The sequence below is a fragment of the Bubalus bubalis genome, chromosome 11, assembly GCF_019923935.1.
Source record: "Bubalus bubalis isolate 160015118507 breed Murrah chromosome 11, NDDB_SH_1, whole genome shotgun sequence".
NCBI classification, from domain to species: Eukaryota; Metazoa; Chordata; class Mammalia; order Artiodactyla; family Bovidae; genus Bubalus; species Bubalus bubalis.
Window position 1 is genome coordinate 23,618,195 of NC_059167.1, and position 21,813 is coordinate 23,640,007.

At 38.9% G+C, this 21,813-nt stretch overlaps 1 protein-coding gene across 10 annotated transcripts in view; it reads right to left on the bottom strand.

Annotated features, from left to right (window-relative positions):
- The window catches only part of RAD51B (RAD51 paralog B), a 617,639-nt gene that overhangs the window by 573,947 nt on the left and 21,879 nt on the right, over positions 1–21,813 (bottom strand). For all 10 annotated transcript variants that reach the window (XM_006056167.4, XM_044924813.2, XM_044924814.2 and 7 more), the window contains one exon: positions 12,807–12,943. In XM_006056167.4, coding sequence (XP_006056229.1) covers positions 12,807–12,943 — 137 coding nt within the window. The remainder of the gene's footprint in view (positions 1–12,806; positions 12,944–21,813) is intronic.

Below are 21,813 nucleotides of genomic sequence, written 5' to 3' on the forward strand. Positions count from 1 at the left end.
AAGTCAATATTTAAGGTCACGCTCAGTTCAGTTCAGTTGCTCAGTCATGTCCGACTCTTTGCGACCCCATGAATTGCAGCACGCCAGGCCTCTCTGTCCATCACCAACTCCCGGAGTTCACCCAAACTCTTGTCCATTGAGTTGGTGATGCCATCCAGTCATCTCATCCTCTGTCGTCCCCTTCTCCTCCTGCCCCCAATCCCTCCCAGCATCAGTCTTTTCCAATGAGTCAACTCTTCGCATCAGGTGGCCAAAGTACTGGAGTTTCAGCTTCAGCATCATTACTTCCAAAGAAATCCCAGGGCTGATCTCCTTCAGAATGGACTGGTTGGATCTCCTTGCAGTCCAAGGGACTCTCAAGAGTCTTCTCCAACACCACAGTTCAAAAGCATCAATTCTTCGGCGCTCAGCCTTCTTCACAGTCCAACTTTCACATCCATACATGACCAATGCAAAAACCATAGCCTTGACTAGACGAAACTTTGTTGGCAAAGTAATGTCTCTGCTTCTGAATATGCTATCTAGGTTGGACATAACTTTCCTTCCAAGGAGTAAGCGTCTTTTAATTTCATGGCTGCAGTCACCATCTGCAGTGATTTTGGAGCCCAAAAAATAAAGTCAGCCATTGTTTCCACTGTTTCCCCATCTATTTGCCATGAAGTGATGGGACCAGATGCCATGATCTTCATTTTCTGAATGTTGAGCTTTAAGCCAACTTTTTCACTCTCCTCTTTCACTTTCATCAAGAGGTTTTTTAGTTCCTCTTAACTTTCTGCCATAAGGGTGGTGTCATCTGCATATCTGAGGTTATTGAGATTTCTCCCGGCAATCTTGAATCCAGCTTGTGCTTCCTCCAGTCCAGCGTTTCTCATGATGTACTCTGCATAAAAGTTAAATAAGCAGGGTGACAATATACAGCCTTGACGTACTCCTTTTCCTATTTGGAACCAGTCTGTTGTTCCATGTCCAGTTCTAACTGTTGCTTCCTGACATGCATACAGATTTCTCAAGAGGCAGATCAGGTGGTCTGGTATTCCCATCTCTTTCAGAATTTTCCACAGTTTATTGTGATCCACACAGTCAAAGGCTTTGGCATAGTCAATAAAGCAGAAATAGATGTTTTTCTGGAACTCTCTTGCTTTTTCCATGATCCAGCGGATGTTGGCAATTTGATCTCTGGTTACACTACTAAACCTCTAATGACTTTTATTTAGGAAACTCATAAGCCATAAGTAACACTAGAAAAAAAGCCTTATCAATACAGCAGGTATAAGCAAAATGGCTTTGTATATGTTTTTGGAATGGAAGCCCTTCTTTATAATCCCTAAAAGATCACCAGTCAGAGCATGAGCCCAGCAAGGGCTTTTAGATCTCATCTAGTGCTGAGAAAGCAGTATCTCTGAGGTTTAACACAAAAATGTTATTTTATAAATGACCATCTGACTACCACCTATAAGATGTGTTTAGTAAAGGCTTTCAATTTCATGAATGAAATATATATTTGAATATTATTCTAATAATCAGATATCAGTAAATCTCCATGTCTCAGACCAGAAAAATATGATTTATCAATTAAAGCTTAATACATACTAAATAAATGCTATCTAATTGCTCCTTTGTAAACAGGATGCTATTTTCTAAACATATGGATGCTATCCACATTGCCTTTGTGCTTAGTAGTCACGTCCGATTCTTTGAGACCCCATAGACTGTAGCCCCGGAGAAGGCAATGGCACCCCACTCCAGTACTCTTGCTTGGAAAATCCCATGGACGGAGGAGCCTGGTAGGCTGCAGTCCATGGAGTCGCTGAGGGTCCGACACGACTAAGCGACTTTACTTTCACTTTTCACTTTTATGCATTGGAGAAGGAAATGGTAACCCACTCCAGTGTTCTTGCCTGGAGAATCCCAGGGACGGGGGAGCCTGGTGGGCTGCCATCTATGGGGTCACAGAGTTGGACACGACTGAAGTGACTTAGCAGCAGCAGCAGACTGTAGCCCACCAGGTTCCTATGTTCGTGGAATTCTTCAGGCAAGAATAATGGAGTGGGTGGCCATTCCCTTCTCCAGGAGTTCTTCCTGACTAAAGGATCAAATACTGATCTCCTGCATTGCAGGCCTATTCTTTATAGTCTGAACCACAAGAGAACCCCATCATTTCCTTCAGAAAAAAAAAAAACAACTATTTTCTAAACACTGAATTCTCACCTCAAAGCTAGATCAAATACATGGGGTAGGCTGAGCATTAGAGGTGACAAGTTGAAACAGATGCAACTTTACCATTAATAATATAAGAAATGGAGTAATACTAGAAATTTCAGATATTTCTGGTTAAAAATGTAAATCTTCGAGTGTAACTGTCTCTGTCTCTGATAGTTAGCAGCTCCAAAACTTAATCATCCAAGGATGACTGGGAGGAATGACTGTAAACACTAAAACCATCCTATATTTTATGTCCCATTTAATGATACAAAAGTATAAAAAACACTTTTCCTTTCTAAATAGTGAGTTCCAAGAAGAGGTCCAACTCTCATATCCACACATGACCACTGGAAAAACCATACTTTGACTAAATGGACCTTTGTTGGCAAAGTAATGTCTCTGCTTTTTAAAATGCTGTCTAGGTTGGTCATAGCTTTTCCTCCAAGGAGCAAGCGTCCTTTAATTTCATGGCTGCAATCACCAACTGCAGTGATTTTGGAGCCCAAAAAAATAAAGTCTCTCATTGTTTCCATTGTTTTCCCATCTATTTGCCATGAAGTGATGGGAACCAGATGCCATGATCTTCATTTTTTGAATGTTGAGTTTTTAAGCTAGCTTCTTCACTCTCCTCTCACTTTCATCAAGAAGCTCTTTAGTTCCTCTTCACTTTCTGTCATAAGGGTGGTGTCATCTGCATATCTGAGATTAGTTATATTTCTCCTGGCAACCCCGATTCCAGCTTGAGAACCAGGATCCATCAAAGTGAGAACAAGATGGATCAAATGACCATTCAGGAGAAGTACATGAGAGAGGTAGGCATAGGGATTGGACAAATAATGAAGTAAGTGATGAAAGCAAGAAGAAATGAGGTGACACGGGCAAAGGCGGAATGGGCAGATTTTAACAGCTTAGGGAAAATGTGCAAATTTCTTGATTAGAAAAACTATTTGCTGAGTTAAGTGCTAGTCAGAGAAGTCAGCTAAAAAACTCTGACCCTTGGAGCCTACTGCTTTTCAACAGGATAGTGATGGTGACATCTGCCGGAAACAGGGAGGGTTTTTTTTAATATTTGGATCTTCAATTGATTAGGAACCGGACTGAGAGTACCTAATGAGATGAGAGTACTTAACTCATTGGCGGCAACAACTGAACAGCTGACAGACAACAACAATTTCCTGCCTCTAACACTAGGCCTGATTTCAACTGGTGGCTCGAGTAGTGAAAGACTCTGGAACTTATTTCTGCTCTCTTGTTGCATGTAGGCCCCTCAGAAGCAGGATGGTCAGTGTGTGGACATGAACTATATGGACATCACAGTTAACCACGCTAAGTAACGGTATCTTATGGCTATTACATACCAATATGCTGTTGTTTTCCTATAAGCTTCTCCACATGTTTACTTTAGAAAAATGTATCTAAAATACATATAAATCAAAAACCAAATATAAATGTAATATTCTGTAGGCCTCACATTAATCTAGGACAATCTTTATTACAAAGGTCTTTTTGGATACAGCAAGCAAAAGATCTTATCTTTTCCTCCCAGACATTAATTACAAAAAATTTGAAAGCAATGCCATCTAGTGGATGTCTTTTTTATAAAAAGCATTCTTTCCAAAAGGTGCACTTAATATTCATTCATTCAACCAATATTTGAGGACCTATCATATGCCTGGTAGCTCAGTTGGTAAAGAATCTGCCTCCAATGCAGGAGACCCAGGTTCAATCCCTGGGTGGGGAAGACCCACTGGAGAAAGAAATGGCAGCCCACTCCAGCATTCTTGCCTGGAAAGTCCCATGGACAGAGGAGTCTGAGAGGCTACAGTCAATGGGGTCACAAAGAGTTGGACCCAACTCAGTGACTAAACCATCACCACTATATGCCAGATACCATTCTAGGTGCTAAGGATACAACAGTGAACAAAAACAACAAAACAAAAAAATCCTTCCCTCATGGAACTTACATGCTACTGAGAAAGACAAATAAATATATATGGCAGATGATAAGTGCTTTAAAGAAAAGTGAGTCAGGATCAGAGAACACATTGTAACAGAAGGAAGTAAGGGCTATTTCATGGAAGGTAGTCGGGGAAAGCCTCTTTAATAAACTGACATTTGAGCCAAAGTTTAAAGGAGATGAGAAAATGAACCATATGGCTATCCAGTGAAACAGTACACAGGAATAAAGAATTACAGCAAGTGCACAAGTCCACTCTTTGGTGAGAAGATACCTAGTGTGCTGGAGGAATAAACAAGGGGGCTAATGTAGTAGCTGAAACACAGAAACCAGGAGGCAGAATAAAAGGAAATAAGGTCGAAGAGACAGCCAGGGGCCAAAGACACAAAAGATTTTTATGTTTGCGGGTGTTTTGTTTTGTTTTTGTTTTTAGATTTTATTCACTAAGATAGGAAATTCACTAAGATCGTATCACTAAGATACGATCACGATTGACACGATATGACATATTTAAAATAATTTTATTTCTTTATTTATTTCTGGCTGTGCTGGGTTTTGGTTGCTGCGCACGGGCTTTTCTCTAACTTCTCTCCAGGTGCAGTGTGCAGGCTTCTCTTTATGGTGGCTTCTCTTATTGAGGAGCACAGTCTCTAGGGTGTGTGGGCTCACACAGTTGCGCCTCCCGGGCTCTAGACTGCAGGCTCAGTGGTTGTGGTGCACAGGTTTAGTTGTTCTGCTGCATGTGGGATCTTCCTGGACTGTGTCTCCCACATTGGCAGGTGGATTCTTATCCACGGAGCCACAAGGAAAACCCTGACTTCTTTTTTTTTTTTTTGAACAATTATTCTAGCTACCAAATGGAGAATAGGGCACAGAGGGGCAAGGGTGACAGCAAGATCAGCTAGTGCAGTCATCCCGATAAGAGATAATGACTTGACCGAGAGAACAGCTCAGGTAATTAGTAACACTGTATTCAAGATAAGGTCTAGTCAAGGCTATGGTTTTTCAAGTGGTCATGTATGGATGTGAAAGTTGGACTGTGAAGAAAGCTGAGAGCCGAAGAATTGATGCTTTTGAACTGTGGTGTTGGAGAAGACTCTTGAGAGTCCCTTGGACTGCAAGAAGATCCAACCAGTCCATTCTGAAGGAGATCAGCCCTGGGTGTTCTTTGGAAGGAATGATGCTGAAGCTGAAACTCCAGTACTTTGGCCACCTCATGCCAAGAGTTGACTCATTGGAAAAGACTCTGATGCTGGGAGGGATTGGGGGCAGGAGGAGAAGGGGACGACAGAGGATGAGATGACTGGATGGCATCACCGACTCGATGGACAAGAGTTTGGGTGAACTCCGGGAGTTGGTGATGGACAGAGAGGCCTGGCGTACTGCGATTCATGGGGTCGCAAAGAGTCAGACACGACTGAGCGACTGAACTGAACTGAACTGAAAGTGAAGAAGACTGGATTCAGATCAAGGTTTCTGTTATTAGTTTCCCCTATTACTTCACAGTTCTCATATAAAAAGAAAGTTAAAAGCTTTACATTAGTGACCACATGCCAATTTGAAACAAAACACAAGCTTAATGTAAAAAAAAAAAAAAAAAAAACTTTTCAAAATTCTAGTTGAAATCTAGCATAATAAATGTGCTGAAATATGTTTATGGTTTCTCAAAGCTTCTTGCACACGTGTAATACTTTCCTGTTCATTAATTCAGTATGTACTTGCTTAGTACTGTGGTATTACTAAGTATAATAATGTGAATCTATTAGTTCCTTACAGATTTCAGAATATTCCAAAGTTTTGTTTTAGTGATAATAAGTACTTATGAATAATTTTTATTTTCTATCACAGAAATCTTCAGGATCTCCCTCACCACTAATTTACTTGGATTCACAAGTGATAGGAGAGCTGGAAGTGAACCAAGAAAAACCTAATCAGACTCAAGAAGCTATCTCATAAACTGGTAAAAGGGAATTTATCTCCCTTACTGTTTGTCTCCTGGATCAAAGATCCTGGATTTGTTAGTCAGTCAGTTAGTTCAGTTGCTCAGTCGTGTCCAACTCTTTGCAACCCCATGAACCACAGCACACCAGGCCTCCCTGTCCATCACCAACTCCCAGAGTCCACCCAAACCCATGTCCATTGAGTTGGTGATTCCATCCAACCATCTCATCCTCTGTCGTCCCCTTCTCCTCCTGCCCTCAATCTTTCGCAGCATCAGGGTCTTCTCAAATGAGTCAGCTCTTCGCATCAGGTCACCAAAGTATTGGAGTTTAGGCTTCAATATCAGTCCTTCCAATGAACACCCAGGACTGTTCTCCTTTAGGATGGACTGGTTGGATCTCCTTGCAGTCCAAGGGACTCTCAAGAGTCTTCTCCAACACCACAGTTCAAAAGCATCAGTTCTTCCATGCTCAGCTTTCTTTATAGTCCAACTCTCACATCCATACATGACCACTGCAAAAACCATAGCCTTGACTAGACGGACCTTTGTTGGCAAAGTAATGTCTCTGCTTTTTAATATGCTATCTAGGTTGGTCATAACTTTCCTTCCAAGGAGTAAGCATCTTTTAATTTCATTGCTGCAATCATCATCTGCAGTGATTTTGGAGCCCAGAGAAATAAAGTCAGCCACTGTTTCCACTGTTTCCTCATTTACTTGCCATGAAGTGATGGGACCAGATGCCATGATCTTAGTTTTCTGAAAGTTGAGCTTTAAGCAACTTTTTCACTCTCCTCTTTCACTTTCATACTAACTATCAAGTAGGTAGACGGTCCTAAGACTACACTGCCATTGCCATCAGAATCAGCCCAAGTCAAGCTATCACTACCACTACATGTTGCTCCCTCTTTCACTGGTTCAGAAAGACTGATGTTCTGAGTAGTTTGGTAGGAACTAAAGGGCACTAATGGTAGAGTCAGAGAAGGCAATGGCACCCCACTCCAGTACTCTTCCCTGGAAAATCCCATGGGCAGAGGAGCCTGGTAGGCTGTCGTCTATGGGGCCGCACAGAGTCAGACACGACTGAAGCGACTTAGCAGCAGCAGCAGCAGCAGTGGTAAAGTACCCGGTACCCTCAGAAGTGACTTGCACCCTAAGTAGAAAACTTCTTTCAGATCTAAGCTTGGCCATTGCTTCCACATGGTACCAACACAACATATACCTCTCCTCTGCATACTTAGTTATAATAGTTATAATTTTACATTTTTGTGATTAGTTGATTGTCTTCATCCCCTATTGCACTACATCTTTCTCCTTGGTTTTCAAGCTCTTCTGATTTCATGACAACTCAGTAATGTCCACTTCCACCTCTTACAGTTCCAGTTCTATATCCCTCCTCCCCAAGTCGCCACCTTCCGGGGCCCTGAGTCCAGCTTCCCCAGATCTCCGGCTTCCCCAGATCCTTCAGCCTTTCTCACACACAGATCCACTTGCAGTCCTAAGACCTGGGTTTATTTTCCTTTATCCATTTTATTTCTCACAAAGTTTTATTTCAAAAATCACTATTACTACTGACCATTCATATTACCTTCCTTTTTTATTATTAACCTCCAGTTCCATCTTTTTCTCCAATTATCCCCAATAGGGACAATATAGTATTTATTCAATTCATGTATACTGGAATTTTCATGGCTGCCAAAATTTCCATAGACAGGTCACTAATCTATTTATCCATATTCTCAAGGTGTATACAGTATATAGCATCTAAAACTATATCAGACCTTAATCAGAAATCCAATAGGTAAAACAAATAAAAACAGACTTTTCCTGAATCAATCAGAAGAAGGGGATTCAGAATTCTGCCACATTCCCCTCTCCCCAAGGCAGTCTCTAAGTACCTGAGGGTTTAGCACCAGACTATAGTATTATCTGGGCTTCCCTGATAGCTCAGTTGGTAAAGAATCCTCCTGCAATGCAGGAGACACCGGTTTAATTCCTGGTTTGGGAAAATCCACTAGAGAAGGGATAGGCTACCCACTCCAGCATTCTTGGGCTTCCCTTGTGACTCAGCTGGTAAAGAATCCTTCTGCAATATGGGAGACCTGGGTTTGATCCCTGGGTTGGGAAGATTCCCTGGAGAAGGGAAAGGCTACCCACTCCAGTATTCTAACCTGGAAAATTCCCTGGACTGCATACTCTATGGGGTTGCAAAGAGTCAGACACAACCGAGCGACTTTGATTTTCATACTATTATCTAATTATTAACAGTATGGAAATACAATTGCAGTCTGTGATGAACATGTATGATTAACATACTGCTCAAAGTCATATAAAAATAAGCTAGCTAGTGCACTGTTGTAAAAAATATATATAACTAATCATCCCAATTCATTCCAAAGTGCTTTTAGTACATCACCCACAAGGGTTTCTTTTTTTAAAATAAATTTAAAAATTTTTACTTTTATTGATTCTTTTTCATTCTATTTATTGTTTTCCTCCTCCTTGATAAAAAGATATTCAGCAATTTATTGATAGAAAATATTTTCCACTTACCCTAAATTCCCTAGATGTGAATCCTTTAATCTTCCATCATATTAATCCTTCAATTTACTTTCTCATTTGCCTTTTTCCAACAAGTTGTTTGTAAACACAAAATGGAGAGAGTGCTCCATATAGAGACATACAGAAAGCTAAAAATATTCCCTTTTCAGTCTTATTTTTCCTGCTTTATATCTTTTCCAAGTCCATAAACTATCCCAGCTGTGGCAGACACTGTTAATTACCCACCAATATCCATTTCCACTTCTTTCCTGCAATGTGGGAACCTCAATTTCACTCAGGCAGTAATGTTAACCAGCCCCATCAGACTTGTTACAAATATTTCTCCCCTGATTTTTCCCTCCTCCTTTGCATGCAAGGGTGACCAACTGAGAAATCTGGAGAAGGATTCCAAAGCATGAAAAGAAAATCAGCAGAGAAGAGGCAGCTATTCTGAAAAGTATACTTTCCTGATTAAGATATAATGGCTCTTTCTCATCTCACTGACTGGAACACAGAATGGATATAATGCCGAAAATGTACCAGCCCTAGGTCTCTACCACCACTGAGAAGCAGAACCACTGCCAGCAACTCAGGTCTTCCTGCTATAAGAGAAAAAGTAAACCTCTTGTTGTTTAAGCCACTATTCTTTGGGTATTCAACTGCTTGCAGGACAAAGCTTTCCTGACCTACCCTTCCCAGCAACACCAAACATCAAACACTCTTGTAATAGCACAAATGAAACATGACCAAGCAGGACAGAGCTGGTGCCACTCTGTAACCCGCTATGTCCAACTCCAGAAGGCACTATAAGAACACAAGTCTGACATCTATACAAAAGAGCATCGGGACCTTTGATTCGATCTGACCCTAGAACTAGATGACTACACTTTTCAAGCCTTGTGAAGAATAGACTAGAAAAGTAAAAACAATATAAATTTCAATCCTTGTCTTCAAATGACCTTCATAAGTTCCTTGTGAGTTAGGAAACATTATTAAGTGACTGAAGTCACTTCAGCAGTGTCCAACTCTTTGTGACCCTATGGACTATAGCCCACCAGGCTCCTCTGTCCATGGGATTCTCCAGGAAGAATACTGGAGTGGGTTGCCATTTCTTTCTCTAGGGGATCTTCCCAACCCAGGGATCGAACCCACATCTCTTACGTCTCCTGCATTGGCAGGTGGGTTCTTTACCACCACCACCACCTGGAAGCCCCTGTAAACTGGTCATTGGATCTGAAACCTTGATCACTTTCTGATTTGATTATTCTTCCATCAGGAAGTACCAAAATGGCTGGTTGCCTTGTGATGTTAGCATGCTTTTCTGTTTATGAACCGTTTTTATTCACACTTCTGACACGAAATGTGTAGGTTTTCTATACTAAGCAATTTTCCAATTCCCTATGGACACTAACTGTGTGTCCTGCAAGTCAGTTCAATTCTAACACTAACTACTGGGAGTTAACTCAGACCACACAGATTAAAGGCTCAGATTCACAAGACTGCCCCGACCTCAGACATCAATCACAAGTCCCAGACCTCTGTTACTTCAGACCAGCCAGCAATAAATTGAGAGCACCACCTGCCCCCAACACCTCAACAGGTTCACCAACCCAGAAGCTCTACAAACTCTATCAATTAGAGAGTTTTGGAAGATTCCATTACATGGGCATGATTGAAATGCTGATTGATCCAATTCTAGTCCTTCTTCCCTGCTCAGAGACTGGGGAGGTAGGACTGAAAGTTCAAACCTATAATTACATGACAGATTCCTCTGGCAATCAGTTCCATTTGGATGCAATCTAGAGGGCCATCAAGAGTCATCTCATTAGCATAAATCAAGTATGGTTGGAAAGGGGGTAATTATGAATACAAATGATGCTTCTTTCAGTTCTATCACTTGGGAAATTTCAAAAGTTTTAGAAGTTCTTTTGACAGGAACCAGGATGACTACAAAACACATATTTATTATATCACAATATTCAGTGCCTAGATCCATTAGATTTTTAGGGTTTATAATTTGGTGATATTCTATTATTTCTTCTTCATTTATTGTCTATAAAAAAGACATATTTGCTACTTAGTATGGAGAAGGAAATGGCAACCCACTCCAGTGCTCTTGCCTGGAGAATCCCAAAGATGGCAGAGCCTGGTGGGCTGCTGTCTATGGAGTTGCACAGAGTCGGACACAACTGAAGCGACTTAGTAGCAGCAGCTGCTACTTAGTAATATTTATATAGAAAACAGAATAAATGCTTAATTTCCCTTTTTATAAAAACCCATTTTCAAAATAATAAGTTGGATCTCCAGAATTTTCCAAGGGTGATCAATTTGTTGCTTTTCATTCTTAATATTACAGACTCATGAATTTAAATATATTTCATGTATCTTAGTCTACTTCTATTATTGTTCTATTGGTAAACAATTTGTTTCATCTTTGGCTAGTGTGAGCTCCTCAGGTTGATTCTTAAGTCCTTCTGATACTCCTGTAAGTAGTCTTTGATAGCTCTCTTGATATCTGATGTTTCAGATTCAACTTATAAACCTCCTAATACTCTGACTGAACTTCAGATCAAATAAATCTTTTGCCTCTTACTAAAAAACAAAAACTTTCTGCTCCATAGCTAGAATTGGCCATTTCCCTATGGAACCCTAGTTCCTTTTAGTAGGAAATGGTATCTGGATTCCATGATCTGAGAGTAACACTTGTCAATTCCCTCATTTATCAAACATTTTCTGAGTAGCCAGTATGTGCCACTTGTAGGATTTGGCTTTGAAGATACAAAGATGTAACACAAACTTAAACAGCTGACAAACCAGTGGTATATACTTAGGAAGAAAAGATTATCAAGAAGTGTGCTGCTGCTGCTAAGTTGCTTCAGTTGTGTCCGACTCTGTGCGACCCCACAGACGGCAGCCCACTAGGCTCCTCTGTCCCTGGGATTCTCCAGGCAAGAATACTGGAGTGGATTGCCATTTCCTTCTCCAATGCATGAAAGTGAAAAGTGAAAGAGAAGTCGCTCAGTCATGCCCATGCTTAGCGACCCCATGGACTGCAGCCTACCAGGCTCCTCCGTCCATGGGATTTTCCAGGCAAGAGTACTGGAGTGGGGTGCCATTTGTAGAACAAAGCAAACAAGCGCTAGGCAAAATTTGGAATTTACCTGGTCAGGGAATACACTTTGATCTTTGTAGTACTCTTAGAGAAAAATAAGGAAGATTCATTGTGATACAATTAGAGAAAGACTCAAAGAACTATACCTACACTACACCTTGGCTAAGAAAACAGAATTGAATCAGTTTCCAGATGTATAAAGCACTCCTGTCTATGAATGTCTATCAGAGTAGCAGAAGAGGAGACCAGACTTATCTTCAGATTTACAGAATTACATAAATGACTGAATACCTTTCTCACAGAATGTTAAAACAAAGGTCCTTGCCAAATTAAGGAAATCTTTTCTTTCTAAGCATGCATATACTTACTATCAGTATTTCCTGCATTTAATACCACATTATTTCAAAGATTAAAGTAAAATAATGTTCAATAAAAAATGTTTTGAAAATTGCAATTTTTTTCATTCACAAATATTTTACTTCCAACTAGAAATTACTTACAAAACACTTTACCTTTTGTCTTTCTTATTAATCTTCCCTCTTCTCCATTTTCTACTTACATTTCTCCCTCTGTTTCTTAAACTTGTTTCTTCCTGACTTTGTGAAAAACACAGCTTATCCAGAAACTCCCTTTAAACCATAACAAAGGGATAGAAAAGGCAAAAAGAAAATGTTTCCTGGAGAGTTAGGGACTTTAGGAAGGTTAAGACCTCTGTATAGCACAGTGAACTCTGCTCAGGGTTATGTGCCAGCCTAGATGGGAGCCGGGCTTGAAGGAGAATGGATACATGGATAAGTATGTCTGAGTTCCTTTAATATTCACCTGAAACTACCACAACATTGTTAATTGGCTATACATCAAATTAAAACAAAAAGTTTAAAGTCTGAAAAAAAAGAATACGCTTCCTGTGTCAATTTTAAAAAGAAAATTCCTTTAACCTGTATCTATTAACGATACTCTATATTCTCAAAAGTAAATATTAATCTGTTTGTAAATATTTTATGCTGTATATGTTACAAAAATAAAGCATTATAATAGAAAATAAAATCTCCTACCTTTCAGCACTAAATGCTGACTCGGTGTCAATGTACACAACAGATCCTTCTAATCCTCCCATGTTGGTAGGTAATGTAGCCAAAATGCTCATCATGATACAAAACTGAGTTTTTCCACAACCTGGGGGACCTGTAATCTAAAAAAATAAGAAGAAAAAAATATTATTTGTATAAACATTACAATCTAGTTAAAGCAAAACCCTTTTAAGAACTTGCCACAGTTCAACTAACCTGGGTTCCCAAAGGGAACACTGTTAATACAACTCTTAAGGGTTCCCTGATAGCTCCGTTGGTAAAGAATCCGCCTGCAATGCAGGACACCCAGTCCAATTCCTGGGTTGGGAAGATCTACTGGAGAAGAGATAGGCTACCCACTCCAGTATTCTTGGGCTTCCCTTATGGCTCAGCTGTTAAAGAATTCACCTGCAATGCGGGAGACCTGGGTTCAATCCCTGGGTTGGGAAGATCCCCTGGAGAAGGGAAAGGCTGCCCATTCCCGTATTCTGGCCTGGAGAATCCCATGGACTGTATAGTCCATGGGGTCACAAAGAGTCGGACATGACTGAGTGACTTTCACTTTCACTATATATATAATAAAAGAACTTCTCCCCTATGCATCTGGATTAGTACTAGTTATGGACCATCCTTGGGAGAAATGAGAAAACAGTCACCAAAATCATCCCTGTGTTGTGCAAAATTCAGATGAAAAACTTTGGTTGAGAAAGGCTTGAGTATTCATTGATACACTCACAACTTGAAGTTCTATATTTTTTTCTCAATAAGACATTTATAGAAAGCTCTGAAAATATTTAAGAGGCTTTAATAATTGGTTTAACATTTGTTATGAACTGGCCTTTCAAAACAATTTTATATTAGTCCCACTTAAAGGTACTTTGTTCGTTAATATTAATAAAGTATTTAAGAGTAAAAGGTATTGATGTATACAATTTTAAATGGTTTAGCAAAGGAAAAAAGTGTGTGTGTGTGTGTAGAAGAGAGAGAAAGCAAATGAAACAAATTCAACAACTGCTAAATCTAGGTGATTCATACTTTGAAGTGTATATTTTGAAAGTTTAGTTGTTGGAAAGCTATTTGAGACTATAAAATCTGAAAACAAGAGGGCATAGATGGAAAAGAATATGCCTAGGACATTAATCAAGGCATATTTGAATCCAACAGGAAGTAGTCAAAAATTAATTTGAAATATTTAAAATAACCCCTTTAAACATACTGTTTGTCATAGTGGCTATGGCATCCAAATTTTCAGAACCAAAACACTATCCCTTTTGTGAGAATAGCACTAATGAATAATTTTTCACAATAGGAAGAAGGGAAAAGAAAAAGGAGAAAAGGAGGAGAGAAGAAAATCTGAGGTAGAGACGAACAGAACTCTGAGCTAAACTGAGACACACCAGATCTGAAGACACTGTCTCAGGTATACCAAGAAGCAGGAAGAAATAAGAAGTGATGACACAGGAGTCTAAATCATCTAGGCCAGTGGTTCTCAAACATGACTGAGCTTAAACTCACCTGGCAAGCTCATTAACCAGCATTTCTGGTTAGCCATAGGTCTGGAATGGGACCTGAAAATTTGTATTTCTAATAAGTTTACACCAATGCTGCTCCACATTTGAGAACCAGTTATAGAACTTAGACTAAAGGTAAACTTCATTTTTCAAAGTTTAACGTTGAAAAAAACAAAGGCTCACAAGCTAGAAACCATGTGTTGATTTATAATCTCTAGAACAATGATTTAAACTTTTAGTATAAATAATTGCTGCTAGCAATAACACTGTGCCAGATCATGAGTGATCAGTGAAAATGCCAAAATTCTTTGATTACATACTCCAACAAACACACCAAAAAAAACAAACACAAACAAAATTTTATTACAATCCTCCAGTATATGCATATGTATTATATATAAACTATTTTACTAATACATTATGGACAGTAAAAAATACACATAGAGATTAAAAATAAAAGATTACAAGCATTTAAAAAGTTTCATATATTTTTTCATTTAAAATACAAATCAATAGTTTCATTGCTTTAGTTAAGAACTTTTTTTGATAAAAACATGCCATAAAGAAAGTAAAAAGATGACTTATAAATTTGAAGGTTACATTTGTGATATATGTAAGTGACAAAGTAGTAATATCTAGAAACATAAAGAATACTCATATTTTATATATTAGTTATACAGATCTTTTCAATCTAATAAACAATGAAAATAAATGAAATTATGTACATTGTTTTTAAAATACTGATTTAAATATTTTGTAATCCAGCAACTGAAACAGTTCCTAAGTTCTGCTTATTGTAGTACTCAATTGTAATGTCTCTGTAGTTGAGAAAGGATAAATTGCAAAAGCTATTGTTCAACTTTGGCTAATAAATGGTCATTTTCCCTTGGGTCAATTAATTATTCTTGCAAACCAATCAAGATGTATTACACTTTAACATTTTTAAAAATTGATTTTAAAATCAAATGAAACTATTTGGAAGATTTCTTAACAGTTTAGAAAATATTGTTAGAGTTTTTTCACAAGATACGTACATCTTTGAAGACAAAAACCACGTCATAAAACATTTCCAAGCAGAAATTTGAATAATGTTCTGTATTTTGATCTCTGTCATTTAATAAGCAGTTACTTTCTCACTCATTGTAAAACTATCACCTTTACTTTGAAGGGATGGAATAAGAGTGTTCCATTGGTTGGCTGATTGCCTGATTTGCAATCTGCTAGGTGGCAAGTTACACAGTCACTTGTTTTACAAAAAGGATCAACAAATTTGACTTTTCATTTTAAAAAAGTTTCACCCATTTTTAAATTCAACAGCTTTTTACAATCTTTGCTGTGAGATAACCAAAGAAGCTCTTGTGATTCAAATGATCTTCATGATCACTCCTCATCACGTTACAGAGTACTATAAAGAGTCAATAAAAACTAGTCAGGTTTTTATAAAAATTGTACCATCCTGAAGCATTCTTCACACATATGACATCAACTTCTGTGTTACTATAGACTAAGGATGATGTACCAGAAAAATGCAAAGAATTTTACATATACTCACCACCTAGACTCTGCAACTGCCATTTTATTACTATTATACTATTATACCAGGCTTCCCCTGCGGCTCAGCTGGTAAAGAACCTGCCTGCCAATGCAGGAGACACAGGTTCGATCCCTGGGTCAGGAAGATCTCCTGCAGAAGGAAATGGCAACCCACTCCAGTATTCTTGCCTGGGAAATCCCATGGACAGAGGAGCCTGGAGCGGTATAGTCTACTAATGGGGTCAAAAAGAGTTGGACACGACTGAGTGTGCATGCGTATATACATACATTTATACTATTGTACAGTCTACTAATACACTTGACTTCCCTGGTGGCTCAGACAGTAAAGCATGTGTCTACAATGTGGGAGACCTGGGTTCAATCCCTGGATCAGGAAGATTCCCTGGAGAAGGAAATGGCACCCCACTCCAGTACTCTTGCCTAGAAAATCCCATGGACGGAGGAGCCTGGTGTCCATGGGGTCGCAAAGAGTCGGACACGACTGAGCGACTTCACTTTCACTTTCACTAATACACTAGACTATCCATCAATCCATTCATTCATCAGTCCATCTTAGATGTTTTTAAATGTATTTCAAAGTAAGTCAGAGACATAAATATACTTTCCCCTAAAAGTTTGATGTGTGTATCATTAACCTGAATTTAGTAAGTATGATTCTTTTTTCTTTTACGGTAAATTTTCCACACAATGAAATGCCCAGATCTTGAGTGTTTCATTTGATGAACTGTAGCAAATGTATATATATGTAAGCAATCCAAACCCCATCAGGTCAGAACAAGAATAATACTGCCAGAAAATTTCCTCATAAACATTGTTTTATATTTAAGAAGTCATTTATTTTTGAGAATATATCTTCCTTGATATATCTTCACTTTTGTGGCTTAAAAATAATTTAGTTCATGTATCTCATTACTGAAACAGAATCTAGCTAAGAAGATAATCTGGGCCCTATTAGAAACTTCTGTACTTTAACTGTCTAGCATCTTTCCTCAATGAATAATTTGCTTTAATCCTTAATGCTTCACATCATTGGCAATGATTTCCAGCTGAAAGTATTTATTCCCAAAAGAATCCATGTAAGTTATTCCATGTTGCTTCCCCTGTCTTATGTCATCCATTTTAACAAAAGAACAGTTCAGTTCAGTCCAGTCGCTCAGTCGTGTCCGACTCTCTGCAACCTCATGAACCGCAGCATGCCAGGCCTCCCCGTCCATCACCAACTCCCAGAGTCCACCCAAAACCATGTCCATTGAAGGGTGTCCCTAATGTTATTAAAAATGTATTGCATTTGGTCTTTTGTTATTAAGAAAACCCAAAAGAGGCTTTTAAATATCTAACATTAATTGTACTGAAATTTTTCTAGATACTGAATATGTGTCACATGACCTTAAACACCACTGAAAAACTTGTGAATGTTTGTCTTTCTGTGACTTATGTTTCTTAACAATGGCTTCCTACTATCACTATTTCAAGGAACAAAATAACAGAGAAAGTTTCATCATTAACAATAATGGAGATAATTCCATATATCAAATTGTTTTCTAATTCCAAATTTTGGGGATGTCTTTACAAATGAGATTAGACTGTCACTGATTTTTACTTCATTAATCGTACGAGAGTTATCACCTCTGACTTTTACATACATGTGGTTCATTTCTACTCACATTATTAGTATTGCCTTCAATATACAGTTTTTTTGCAGGAATCTTTTTATGCCATTTGTCTGTTTTGTGAGATTTGATTTAGCTAAATCCATAAACTGACCTAACTAGGCCCATGTAGGACTATAAGTGAGTGAAGTGAAGTCGCTCAGTCGTGTCCGACTCTGCGACCCCATGGACTGTAGTCCACCAGGCTCCTCCATCCATGGAATTTTCTAGGCAAGAGTATTGGAATGGGTTGCCATTTCCTTCTCCAGGGGATCTTCCCAACCCAGGGATCGAACCCAGGTCTCCCTCATTGCGGGCAGACGCTTTACTGTCTGAGCCACCAGGGAATCCCAACATGTAGGACTATAATCTACCCCAACATGTTGAAAATAAAGATATAAACAAGGTGTCTCTGTCAACCTTCTGTACCTTTTCCTCGTGGATTATTATCTGACACATGACAGTATAAGATAGGGATCAAGTGAGGATGCCATATGTTAAATGTCAATTAAGGTTTATTTTATGTTTTAGATGTAACACCAATAAAAATTCTAGTATTTTCTTCCCATAACCTAATGGGCCATGCTACATACTCTCCTTTGGAGACTGGCAGTTTTGAAGACCCCAAAACACTTTTCATTGACTTTTTTATCATCATCAAAAACAATATGGATCAAATTAACTGCCGGATATCAGAGCAAAGGAAATATTCATAAATAAAGTTGAAAGTGGATCCTGAAGGTGAAAAATGATAGCTCTTCAGAGTGTTAACCAATAGAGGAACAAAGGACTTCCTTTCAATATACACTATCTATCTATCCAGTTTCAGATATGTCCTAAAGACATACACAAGGCTGTATACTGTCACCCTGCTTATTTAACTTATATGCAGAGTACATCATGAGAAACACTGGGCTGGAGGAAGCACAAGCTGGAATCAAGATTGCTGAGAGAAATATCAATAACCTCAGATATGCAGACGACACCACCCTTATGGCAGAGAGTGAAGAGGAACTAAAAAGCCTCTTGATGAAAGTGAAAGAGGAGAGTGAAAAAGGTTGGCTTAAAGCTCAACATTCAGAAAACTAAGATCATGGCATCCGGTCCCATCAATTCATGGCAAATAGATGCGGAAATAGTGGCTGACTTTATTTCTCTGGGCTCCAAAATCACTGCAGATGGTGACTGAAGCCATGAAATTAAAAGACGCTTACTCCATGGAAAGAAAGTTATGACCAACCCAGACAGCATATTAAAAAGCAAAGATATCACTTTGTCAACAAAAGTCCATCTAGTCAAGGCTATGGTTTTTCCAGTGGTCATGTATGGATGTGAGAGTTGGACTATAAAGAAAGCTGAGTGCCAAAGAAATGATGCTTTTGAACTGTGGTGTTGGAGAAGACTCTTGAGAGTCCCTTGGACTGCAAGGAGATCCAATCAGTCCATCCTAGAGGAGGTCAGTCCTGGGTGTTCATTGGAAGGACTGATGTTGAAGCTGAAACTCCAATACTTTGGCCACCTGATGGGAAGAGCTGATTCATTTGAAAAGACCCTGATGCTGGGAAAGATTGAGGGCAGGAGGAGAAGGGGATGACAGAGGATGAGATGGTTGGATGGCATCACCGACTCAATGGACATGGGTTTGGGTGCACTCCGGGAGTTGGTGACGGACAGGGAGGCCTGGTGTGCTGTGGTTCACGGGGTCGCAGAGTCAGACACGACTGAACCACTGAACTGAAAGATTTAATTAGATCTTTAGATATGTTCTGAGATCTAATGAGCTTAAACCTATGAAATACTTTTAATATTTAGTGGAAAGGTGAAGCAAGCCCTCAACTTAAAAACATTTTTTAAGATGTTATATGTGAAAATATTTAGTAAAGTATAAAATATCATGAAAATGTAAGGTAATATCTTATCATTTCATCTTCAAAGAAAACATGTTTTTAAAAAAATCTGAAGTTAAACGAGTGCAACTGGCATTTTACCTGCTTCATTATTTTTATGTACTGATTCAGTACAGTCTTGAGAAAAGTAGAACATCACGTGGATAACATAAGATTTTGGGGTTCATTTGGCTTTCTATGTTTGCTTTACTTTGCTTTCAAATTTGAATATTAATATTTTCTTTAAGTAAACTATAATAAATAATTTCTAATTCTTTAGCAATTTCAGATCGTTTTCATATATTTTTCCTCTCTTTCTAGCCTCAAAAAATATGCTGTATGCAATTTTTAAAGGTTGGCTAGAGTTAAATTTCATTATTTTTTCAAGTTTACTTAGTGGGTTAAAACATTTCAACATTAATAATTTTTAGCTTCAGATAGTTTAGCTCTGACTTCTAGCAGCCAAACCACAAAATTTCAAATTGTGTTCAGTTCCCAGGTTCAGCTCCAATGGTGGTCAGAAAGAGCGAACATGCCAAACCAGAATAGTCTAAGTGATTGCTCCTTGGAAACTCAGAGTGAATGCAGCATTTACACACAGAAGACACTGGTGAAATACGATTAGCTTCGTATAGTTAGAGCCTGAGTTTCAACAATCCTGCCTGAGAAATGTAAAAGAACAGAAAGGAAACATCCAGTAGTGAAGATCACTAGAATATCAACAAAGAAGCAAATATTAGCAATTGCTTTAAAGGGAAAGAATTATTACCAAGAAAGTCTAATTGTGCATGCGTGTGTGCTCAGTTGTGTCTGACTCTTTGCGACGCCATGGACTGGAGCCCGCCAGCCTCCTTTGTCCATGGGATTCTTCAGGCTAGTATACTGGGGTAGGTTGCCATTTTCCTCCTCCAGGGGATCTTCCGTCCCAGAAATCGAACCTAAGACTCCTGTGTCTGCTGCATTGGCAGGCAGATTCTTACCACTGAGCCACCTAAGAAGCCCAGTTTAACTGTACTGAAGTGAAAATGAAGCCTAGTCACTTTAGTCTCAAAAGAGAACAAGCAGTAGGGATGAATGTGAAACCCAGACCTAGTAGGACCCAAAATCTTGAATGTGGGGGAGAGTTCCCCCACATTCAAGATGAGGTCAAGAGGATGGGGCAATCCACCAAGCCAATATTTAGCAGAGAAAATTTAAGGACTGCCTGGTTCTGACCTGAGAAATGAGCATGTGGAAACGTTACATCATCTTTTTAATGGCCTCCTTCCCCAGCATCCAACTACCTGTCTCCATGTGCTCTACGATTAGAAATACAATTAGGTTTTCAAACCTAAAGAATTCTTTTTTAAAATCACTCTTTGAATCCCAAAGCAAACAAAAAGCAAACAATATCAGAACAGTCAGGCAGCTGTTTGCCTTGTGAAAGAAACTTTCATCTTTAAAGTTATTTTATATCAACAAGTGGAAGCTTTTATACTTTAAATTCTCTCCACAACTCTCTCTTACTCCATACTGACAACTGCTGTTTTTAAAGTAAATGGGAAGGTAAGGGGAAAAAAGAAGGCAGGGTAACAGAGTAGACAAAGAAAACAAGAGGACATGAAAATGACAAGTACCCCAGGATTCACATTAAAAAAAAAAGTGTCGAAACATTACCATGTGTAAAATAGATTGCCAATGGGAATTTGCTGTATGACTCAGGGAACTCAAATAGGAGCTGTGAGTCAACCTTGAGGGGTGGGATGGGAGGGAGATGGGAGGAAGGTTCAAGAGGGAGGGGACATACCTATGGCTGATTCATGTTGATGTTGACAGAAAACAACAAAATTCTGTAAAGCAATTATCCTTTATAAATTTTAAAAATAAAACTTAAAAAAAAAATTTAACAAACATATAATATGTGCCATATAAAAGACCTTATGAAACCTTTATGGAGAAAGATACTTATTTCTAAATCAGGAAATGAGTGAAGAATTAGGAACAATGATTCAATCAACCACATATGCTAAACTCCTGTCTTAGGACAGAGGCCTGGTTATCTTGCCTTTCAAAACACAGGGCAGGATAAACAAATCTTGTCAGCAGATGATGTTCCAGGAATGCAGATTAGAAATCTCTCCCTAGTTTTCCTACTGCTGCTGCTGCACGTGGAACAGACCAGAACCTGACTGCAGCTTGAAAAAGAGATGAGACCCACCCTGACCGACCTGCAGACCCCTGAGCAAGAAAAATGACTGTCTGCTGCTGTTGTAAGCAGAGTAAGCAGCCAAAATTGACTGATAAAGTATGTATGTCTTATATTCCATTGTTTATGCATTTCTATACATGCCAAGACCTTTGTGGACACTTGAATTTACAAGCCTTGACTTATTGTCTCCTGTAATCTTAGACA